The sequence below is a fragment of the Vigna umbellata genome, chromosome 4 (genome assembly GCF_029865625.1).
Source record: "Vigna umbellata cultivar VRB3 chromosome 4, Vumbellata_1.0, whole genome shotgun sequence".
NCBI lineage: Eukaryota > Viridiplantae > Streptophyta > Magnoliopsida > Fabales > Fabaceae > Vigna > Vigna umbellata.
In genome coordinates, this window is record NC_142168.1 from 5,673,451 (window position 1) to 5,684,160 (window position 10,710).

Here is a 10,710-nt window from a genome sequence, read left to right on the forward strand (position 1 = left end):
TTAATTTTTGACAATATAATGCATAAATATAAATTTTTTTTCTCTAAATATAGTAAAATATAATTAAGAATGTATCTAACTTATCCATAGATACCATATTTTTTATTAAATATAGTTAAAATTATGTTTTTCTACAAAATTAATTGAAATAAAATATGTTAACAAATTATATATATATATATATATATATATATATATATATATATATATATATATATATATATATATATATATATATATATATATATTAATTCCTGTTTTTTTTATAACTTTTGCTCACTGTAGATATATATAGCATAGGGTAGACATTTGGAAATAACATAAAATAACAAGTATTGAGGGAAGAAGAGAAGTATACACAATATTTTACAACATGAACTTCACCTCTCTTCTCAATAAGCATTTTATTCATATTCACGTTGAATGTATGAATGGTTTGAGATTTGTTTAAAGCATACTTTCAAATTGTCTATGTCGACGTTCAATTGCTTAAGGTACTTCAGACGCAGTATTTCCACTTTCCACTTAGAGATACTTGGATTCATGATAATGATTAATTTTATGTGTTTTTGTATATATATTTTGGTGAATAAATCAACTCCTTTACACCTTTTACCTTGTTTTATCCTTAAGTTTAGTGTGTTTTCTAGTTTTCTTGTGTTTGTGTTCGTATATGCTTGTTTTTACCTCTAATATCTTTGTTTGAGTGTGTGAAATAAATGAATAGGAGCAATTCTAGTGGAGAAAAACAAGAAAGAACTCAAGGGAACATGTTTTGGGACAATAAAAGATCAATTTAGTAAATACCTATGTTGGACACATTTGGAATCACACAAGAACTTGAATTTTAGAATGCTATCAAAACTGTTGTCGTTGGGCTACCGCTGGGCGACCGCTGAGCGCTCTGTCACTGGAACTTCTAGCGCTAGGCTACCGCTGGGCGGTAGCTGAGCGCTCTGCTCTCTGGAATGCTACCGTTGAGCGGTGACGACGCTGATGTGTCAAAATGGGTTATTTAAACATGGGTCTCACGATATTTTTGGCATTCTTCTCCTGCTACACTTCATTCTTCACCTAGAGAGATTGAGAGAGACCCTTGGAGGCTGTTTGGGGGTGTTGGGAAGCTCTCCCACTCCTCCTTGGGTCTTCAAGCTTCATCAATGGTGATTTTGCCGCTTTTGGGTTGAGGAAGAAGATGGATCACGAATTGGAAATGAAATTACGAAGGGGAGGCGCAAAAGGAGCATGGAGCAGCTGCCAAGAACCTTGGAAAAGGTTGTGCATGTTCTCTTTGGTTCCAATTTCTTCCCTATCTCTTCAATTTTATAGAACCCTAAGTTCTCCACCATGGAGGGCGTTTCCTATTTGTTGAGATTAGTTGTAAAACATGGAATTCTTATGTATTTTGTGATGTTAATGATATATGTTTTTCCAATTCATGTTAATGTTCAATTTCTATGCTTAATGCTTACTTTGGATTCATCACCCATGCATGAATTTTGGTTCTTATTGTATTGAGAAATATGATTTGAACCTAGAATTGAAATTGAATACCTAGTGGGTGGAATTGAGATGTTTGTAAATGCATAAGAATGAAATGGATGAATTCTAGTCTTGACAAATTGTAAATACATTATGTTAAATTCCTTGCACACCAACTGTTTGATAAAATATCAAAAAGAGTTTCTTGTATTGTTTTGTGCACTTTGATGTCTAATTGAGCTATAAAAGGAAGAATTGTCATGTGTTGCACAAGTCCCTTGGAAGAGAACAATATTTATCACTTGCTACGCTGCAAATGATGCACTTGTCGTTAGTTTTGCAGCTAACAAATCATACTTTTGAGTTTTCCTCCAATTATATTTAGCTCCGACAACCCATTATCATACCTGCCGGGCAAACAACAATCTACAAAACTTTTTGGTTTAAACCCTCCCTTGGTCCTCATTTTTGTACGAAAATCTCAGTTCAGTCATCATTTTTTCATCTGTTGTAATTGGGTCATATTTTATGTAAAAATGAACACATTTTACCCTAACTGTTAACTGGTCTCAGACGGCGTTAAATTGATCTGAGCTGTATTTTTTCTTTTATTGACGTGGCATTGTGCACTAAAATTGAATGACTCTTGTGTTTTATCCAGGTGGACTACCAAGCCCTAACATTTAAAGGCATCCCCTCTCATCCAAAGTATATTTTCGTCTTGGGGAAGAAGAGGTTCGTCTTTCGTCTTTCGTCTTCGCCAAGCACACCTGCTGTCTTTCGTCTTCGGCAAGCACTGTGGTGTTGAGGTGGTGGTAAGGATGTCTCGTTCATCTTCCTCTTGCAAATGTTTGGGTTCGGCCATGCAACACAGTAGTGGCAGTGTTAGGAGGTTGGGTGCAAAACCAACATGCTTCTGTGGTCAGAATGCAGTGTTCCGTATTGCGAGAACCCCTAAAAACAAGGGGAAAAAATTTTGGGGTTGCCCTAACTTCAAGGACAGTTTTACATAAGCATAAATCTCTTTCTATTTATTTGGGTTTTCACGAAGGAGTGTGTGTTCTTGTTGAATAGGGTGGGAGTGAAGAATTGGTTGGCTGCAACTTCTTTGAGTGGTGCATTGAAGAAGGAAATGGGCTGAATGTAGAAGAAAGGAATGGTAGTGTAAGAAATGAAGAAGTGGGTGTGATGAGCATGGAAGACAGTGTGCTGCAGAAGGAAGAAAGATATGGTGAAAAGATCATAATGGGTTTTATAGAGAAAAGTTTAGTGAAGTTGGAAAAGTGGTTGAAATTGTTAGTGGGGATGATCTTTGTCATATTTGTTTTGAATGTAATTGTATTAGCAATGTTGCTGAAACTTGGTTGATACTGTCTCATTTGATTTCATTGTTGAAACTTGGCTTTTATGTAATGTGTCTTTTATTAATGAAGGTGAGTGATTACAGTGATAATGTGTGTGATTTAATTTCTTTTAATTATATTGGTAATTTAAGTGGGATAATCATAAAGAAAAGTCATGACTGATTAAGTGGAATAATCACAAACATCATAAAGAAATGACCAATAAAGATCATGACTGATAACGAAATTGGACAATAATCACTTTGTCATAACCACAAACATTATCTTACATCATAACAGAACGTGTTCAAAATGATAAGAACATTGTCTTACATATCCAAAATACATCATAACAGAGTGTGTTCAAAATGATAGAGCAAACATTTGCTACAAAATATAAATAAGTTCAGTACATTAGATCATTCATCACATCATTCGTCAGATACAGGCATAGTTGTTTCGTGAGTAATAGGAACTTGTGTTGCTGAAGGTTGACTGTGTTGTAGTTGTTTAGGACATTGGTCAGTACCAAGCATAGTAGACTCTTGAGTTATTGGAACATCTGTTGGTGGAGGTTGGGTGACTTCTGTTTGTTCAGCAGATTGGGCAGTAGGAACCTCTACTGTTGGAGGTCTTTGTGGACAACTTTTTTTGTTGTGTCCAAGTTCTTTGCAGATGGCACATTTTTTCCTGTGCCCACTGATAATGACCAATTTTACTTCATTATCCAACATCAAATTGATGGAAATTGTCAACTCTTCCTTTACTTCTAGTCTTGTTTAACTCATTTTCTTGTTATTCGTAAGTGGTTACATTATTAGTTGTAATTAGCCATTTGATGGCTAATCCCCATTCAAAGAAGCTGGGAGAAGCTACCCACCAAAGAACATTGCCAAAACCCAAGAAAAGAGAGAAGAGTAGCTGAAAAGATGAAGAACCCAGGCTGCTGCAGAGAGTCACGCCGGGCGCCTACTGGCCTAGGAGGCGCCGGGTGTGACAGTGCTGACCGAGGGCGCGCCTGGCGCCTGTCTGTCGGGCCGCCGGGCGCGACTTTTGTTGATGTGGCAGAAACGGCTTATTTAGTTCTGGAACGTGAAGGGGTTGGGATCTTTGGCATCCCAGACACGATTTCTCTCAATTGGAGCGTCCAGAGGCGAGCTAGGAGCTGTGGGAACAGCCCTTCTTCATCCTTGGGTCTTCCTCCTTCTTCCATTTCCACCATTGTTGTAAGATCAAGCTCTCCATTCATGGAGAGCTAGTTTCATTCTTGTTGGGGGATTGATGTAACCACAGATCTCTTATGTAAACTACAGTTGTTTTGAATGATTATATGCCTCTTTGATTGATTGTTAGTGTTTAATTCCTTTGCTTAAAGCTTGTATGATTGATTCAACCATATCATGATTTTAGGGTTTGCTTGATATTGGAAAATATTAGGTGAATCTAGAATTGGATTAAACACCTAAAGGAAATTGTATCTAGGGATAGAACTAGGACCTTTGGTTGTTTTGAATCTCAATTCTTAAAGCGGATGAACTTGTTAGGTTTTCCAAGGGATTGGAGTTTAAGAAGTAAGTCTAGGCTCTTTCTACCAAGGGATTGGGTTTGAGTAATTTAGTAGATTGACATTGGCATATTAACAAAGAGGAAGTGTTTTTCTATGCGTAAGAGTGAAGTCGGTGAAATCATACCCCCAACAATACCATTCCATATCATTTCTAATCTTTCATTTCCTAAGTGTTTGCATTATCAAAGATCACTTTTACCCTTTATGTTTTATCTTTAATTTAATTGCATGAAAACCCCAAAAACATGGAATCATTCTTTAGTCTAAATTAGTTAGATATTATACGATTGTCTAGGACACGAGTCTCTTGGGAAACGATATCCGGTCTTACCGGTTTTATTACTTGAACGATTTGGTACACTTGCCAAAGTCACAACAAGTTTTTGGCACCGTTGCCGGGGACCCGTGTTAAACTAGACTTTTGTGTGAATTTTAACCGATTTAGGCTTTATCTTTTTGTGTATAATTTTTCTATTTTGTTGTAATTATTATCTTTATTTTTGGGGCTAACTTGTGGCACGAGTTTGGTTGTTTTCTAGTTTATGCAGGGAAATATCCGTACAAGGAGGACTGTGTCATCTGAACCACTCCTTGTGGATCCTGAGATTGAGAAAGCAGCTAGAAGGAACAATAGTGACACTAGGAAACGAAAAGCTCTAGTAGCACAAGCTGCTCTTGAATCTTCATCTTCTTTCAACAATCAAGACATAGAGTCTTTTGATTCTTCTTCTGTGAACGGGATGGCTGGCGCAGGACCACCTCCAAGGAGAACCATAGGGGACTCAATCACTTACACAAGCCCGAGAAATTTCTCTAGCATTGTGAGGCCCACTATGAGTGACAAGCTGGCAGAAATGAAGCCTGCTCTACTCCAGCTCATCAGTTCAAACCAATTTTCTGGCCTGGACAATGAAGACCCTCATGCGCACTTGGTCACCTTTTATGAGTTGTGTGGCACTATGGGTGTACAAGGGGATGATGAAGAAGCATTATACATGAGACTCTTCCCATTTTCTCTGAATGGCAAAGCAAAGGCTTGGCTCCAGTCACAGCCTAATCAAAGTCTTACTAGCTGGGAGGATGTGGAATACAAATTTCTAGCACGCTTCTTTCCACCATCAAAGAGCACAGAGGTGAAGGCTGCCATTGCTACTTTCGTACAAGGAGTAGAGGAACCACTATGTGAAGCCTGGGAAAGATTCAAGTCTCTATTGAGAAAGTGTCCCAGTCATGGATTCAGTCTAGAAATGCAAGTGCAAACTTTCTGTAATGGTTTGCAACCTCATACAAAGATGATATTAGACGCATCCTTTGGTGGTTCAGTACTCTTTAAGACTGCTGATGAAGCCATTGCTGTGATAGAAAATATGGCTTCTACTGATTTGAGGAGCCAGCATGGGAGAATTCCAGCACAGAGGAGAGGAGTGTATGAACTTAGTGCTCAAGATGCACTACTTGCTCAAAACAAGCTTCTTTCTCAACAAATGGAGCTGTTAACTCAAAGCATGGCTAAGCTACCTCAGCAGTTACAAGCACTGCAAGCTCATTCCCAACCACATCATCAAGTCATGAGATGTGATTTCTGTGGAGATGATCATCCTAATGGTCATTGTCAAGTTCCTGGTAGTTCCCAATCTGAAGAAGTCAACTATATGGGGAACCAAGGACGCCAAAATTTCTTCAACAATCCTTTTCCTAATCCTGCAAATCAAGGATGGAGACAAGCACAGGGAGCTTCAGGTAGTAGAAATCCTTATCAACCTGGGCAACAGTATGCATCTCAAAATGACCGAACAGCAAAATTAGAAGATGCTTTGCAGATGCTTATACAGCAATCCATCCAAAATCAGAAAAACACTGACGCTTCAATCAAAAATTTAGAAGTACAAGTAGGTCAGTTGGCCAAGCAATTGGCAAATCAACAGGGTGGTCAATTCTCTGCTAATACTCAAACAAATCCAAAGGAAGAATGCAAAGCTATAACCACCAGAAGTGGGAAGGAAATAAGGATAACTGAGAAAGAAAGTACAAGAAGAGAAGAGAAGAAAAAGATAGAAGAAGAAAATAAAAAAGAAAGAGAAAGTGAAGAAGAGGATGATAGAAAAGAAGAAGAGACTAATAAAAGACAAGAAAAAGAAATACCTCAAAAAGAAAAAGAAATAGTGAAACACCTTCCATATCCAAAGGTGTATACAAGAAAGGAGAAGGAGAAGCAATTTGAGCGATTCTTAGATATATTCAAGAAGCTGGAAATAAAAATTCCCTTCTCTGAAGCTCTTCAACAGATTCCAGCCTATTCCCGCTTCATGAAGGATTTACTCACGAAGAAGAAAAAGTATATTGAAGCAGAGACCATTGAAGTACAAGGCAACTGTAGTGCTATCATCCAAAAGCTTCTCCCACCTAAATTCAAAGATCCGGGCAGTTTTACTATCCCTTGCACTATAGGGAATCTAGCTATTGGGAAAGCTCTGATTGATTTGGGAGCAAGCATCAATCTAATGCCCCTCTCTATGTTCAGAAAGATTGGAGAGTTAGATCTGAAACCTACAAGGATGACTTTACAATTAGCAGACAGATCTATTAAATACCCTCATGGGGTGGTGGAAGATGTGCTTGTTAAAGTTGACAAATTTGTCTTTCCAGTGGACTTTGTAATAATGGAGATGGAGGAGGATACTGAGGTTCCTCTCATTCTGGGTAGACCATTCATGAAGACTGCAAGAGTTCTAATTGATGTAGATAATGGCAAACTCAAGGTGAGAGTACATGATGAGGAAGTGAATTTCAACGTTTTTGAAGCTATGTCTCACCCCAATGATGATGAAGCATGTTTTCAAGTTGATGTTCTGGATGAGGTATGCTCAAATAATGAGAAAATAGCGTATGTTTCATCCCCTCTGGAGAAGACACTTATTGATGCTTGTGAAGCTCTTAATGAAGAAGAAGAAAAATTGATTGATGAATGCCTGACTAACTTGGATGCTCTGAAGGAAATTCCCCCTCATGAAGCAAAGATTGAAGATATAAATTCCAAGGAAAAAGTCAAAGATGGCAAACTTGAGTTGAAAATGTTACCCCCTCATTTGAAGTATGTGTTTCTAGAAGAAGTTGGTAGCAAACCAGTCATCATCAGCAATTCTTTATCTCCTGCAGAAGAGGAGAAATTAATTGAAGTTCTCAAAGCCAATAAGGGAGCCATCGGGTGGTCAATATCTGATCTAAAAGGAATAAGTCCTTCTTACTGCATGCACAGGATATTCATGGAGGAGGATTTCAAACCAGTAGCTCAACCGCAGAGGAGATTGAACCCTGTAATGAAAGAAGAAGTAAGAAAAGAGGTTCTGAAATTGCTAGAAGCTGGAATCATATATCCTATTTCTGATAGCACATGGGTGAGTCCAGTACAGGTAGTGCCAAAGAAAGGTGGTATGACCGTAGTGTGTAATGATAAAAATGAGCTCATACCCACGAGAACAGTAACTGGGTGGAGGATGTGCATTGACTATATAAAGTTGAACAAGGCTACAAGGAAGGATCATTTTCCCCTTCCTTTCATGGATCAGATGTTAGAAAGGTTAGCTGGTCAAGCTTTCTATTGCTTCTTGGATGGTTATTCTGGTTATAACCAAATTGTGGTGGATCCTAAAGACCAAGAAAAGACTGCTTTTACTTGTCCTTTTGGTGTTTTCGCTTATAGGAAGATGCCTTTTGGATTATGCAATGCACCGACAACGTTTCAGAGATGTATGCAAGCCATTTTTGCTGACCTAGTGGAAAAATGCATTGAAGTATTTATGGATGACTTTTCAGTGTTTGGTAGCTCATTTGACTTGTGCTTATCAAACCTGGAGACTGTGCTTGAAAGATGCATTCAAACAAACCTTATTCTCAATTGGGAAAAATGCCATTTCATGGTTACTGAAGGTATTGTTCTAGGTCATAAGATTTCTTCTAGAGGAATTGAAGTTGACAAAGCTAAAGTGGAAGTTATTGAAAAACTGCCACCACCAACAAATGTGAAAGGAATCAGAAGCTTTCTTGGTCATGTCGGTTTCTATAGAAGATTCATCAAAGATTTCTCCAAGATTGCCAAGCCACTCTGCAGCCTCTTAGTAAAAGACACTCCTTTTGTGTTGGATAAAGAGTGTCTAAATGCATTTAAGGTTCTCAAGGACAAGCTAATTTCTGCACCGGTGATAATTGGCCCAAATTGGGAACAAGAATTTGAGTTGATGTGTGACGCCAGTGATTATGCCATAGGTGCTGTCCTAGGCCAAAGAAGAGGAAAGGTGTTTCACAGCATTTACTATGCGAGCAAGGTGTTGAATGGAGCTCAATTGAACTATGCCACAACTGAGAAAGAATTCTTGGCAATAGTGTATGCTTTAGAGGAGTTCAGACCTTATCTCATCGGAACAAAGGTGATTATTTACACTGATCATGCTGCTATCAAGTATTTGCTTACCAAGCCTGATTCCAAACCAAGATTGATAAGATGGGTTCTTATGTTGCAAGAATTTGATTTGGAGATCAGGGATAAGAAAGGAAGCGAAAATGTCATTGCTGATCATCTCTCAAGACTTGTCAATGATGAAGTTACAACTAAAGAAAGAGAAATCCGCGAAGAGTTTTATGATGAGAACTTGATGATGGTCCAACAAAGGCCCTGGTTTGCTGACATAGCTAATTTCAAAGCTGCGGGAATCCTTCCAGATGATCTTTCATGGCAACAAAAGAAGAAATTCTTAAATGATGCTAAGCAGTTTATTTGGGATGACCCCTATTTATTCAAACTGGGAGCTGACAATCTCTTGAGGCGGTGTGTTACTGAAGAAGAATCAGCAGGAATCTTGTGGCATTGCCATAACTCACCCTATGGAGGACATTTCAATGGTGAAAGAACAGCTGCCAAAGTCCTCCAATCTGGATTTTACTGGCCTACTATATTCAAGGATGCTTATGCTCACGCCAAGCGTTGTGATAAATGTCAAAGAGTGGGCACTATCTCAAGAAGGCATGAAATGCCACTACAAAACATCCTGGAAGTAGAGGTTTTTGATTGCTGGGGTATTGATTTTGTTGGTCCCCTACCTTCATCTTATACTAATGAGTATATTCTGGTTGCAGTAGACTATGTCAGCAAATGGGTGGAAGCAGTAGCATGTCAGAAGAATGATGCAACCACTGTGATTAAATTCTTGAGGAAGAATATATTCTCAAGATTTGGGGTGCCAAGAATTCTTATCAGCGATGGAGGATCACATTTCTGCAACTATCAGCTTGAAAAGATACTAAAACATTATGAGGTGAAACATAAAGTTGCTTCCCCATATCATCCTCAAACCAATGGGCAAGCGGAAGTATCAAATAGAGAAATCAAGAGCATTCTTGAGAAAACTGTTTCTTCTTCAAGGAAGGATTGGTCATTAAAGCTAGATGATGCTCTGTGGGCTTACTGGACTGCAATGAAAACACCTGTTGGGATGACTCCCTTTCAACTAGTCTATGGCAAATCTTGTCATTTACCGGTGGAGATGGAACATAAAGCTTATTGGGCCCTGAAGTTCTTAAACTTTGATTCTACCTTGTCTGCAGAAAAGAGGAAACTGCAATTACAGGAGTTGGAAGAAATGAGATTGACAGCTTATGATAACTCCAAGAATTACAAAGAGAAGGTCAAGTTGTATCATGACAAAAAGCTCTTAAAGAGAGAATTTCAACCTGGCCAACAAGTCCTCCTTTTCAATTCTAGATTCAAGATTTTTCAAGGAAAGTTGAAGTCAAAGTGGTCTGGACCCTTCACCATCAAGGAGGTAAAACCTCATGGAGCAATCGAATTGGTTGACCCTACTTCAGATGATCCAGCAAGAAGTTGGGTGGTTAATGGGCAGAGATTGAAACATTACCTAGGTGGTGAGATTCAACGTCTCACCACAATCATCCACCTCTCTGACCCTTGAGCTAAATGGTGTCAAGCTATTGACGTTAAACAAGCGCTCACTGGGAGGCAACCCAGCTTTCTAACCTTTTCTCTTGTGTGATTTTAATTTCTGAGTGCTAGTTGATTGTTTGATTGTATGTTGTTATGTGTAATGTGATTTCATTGTTTTGAAGCATGTTTGTGTAAAGAACAACCAAGGTGAATTTTTGAGTTGATTGTTAGATTGTTGAAGGATATAGTGCATTGATGTGAATTAGAGATGTGAAACTGTTTTGGCTATTTTCTGGGCTGTTTTAACATGATTTCAATGTACCTTACTTAAGCCAATAGCCAAAATTGTTGCCTAACTTGTGGAATTTTAAAACTTTGAAAGA

The 10,710-nt window shown here is 38.3% G+C and overlaps 1 protein-coding gene across 1 annotated transcript; it reads left to right on the top strand.

Moving 5' to 3' along the window:
• The first annotated feature begins 5,882 nt into the window (after nt 1–5,882).
• On the top strand, nt 5,883–10,355 carry LOC148199120 (uncharacterized). Its single transcript, XM_088114053.1, has 2 exons — nt 5,883–7,359; nt 9,898–10,355. Exons 1-2 carry the CDS (start codon nt 5,898–5,900, stop codon nt 10,353–10,355), a joined length of 1,920 nt encoding a protein of 639 aa, XP_087970179.1. The 5' UTR covers nt 5,883–5,897.
• The last annotated feature ends 355 nt before the right edge of the window (nt 10,356–10,710 follow it).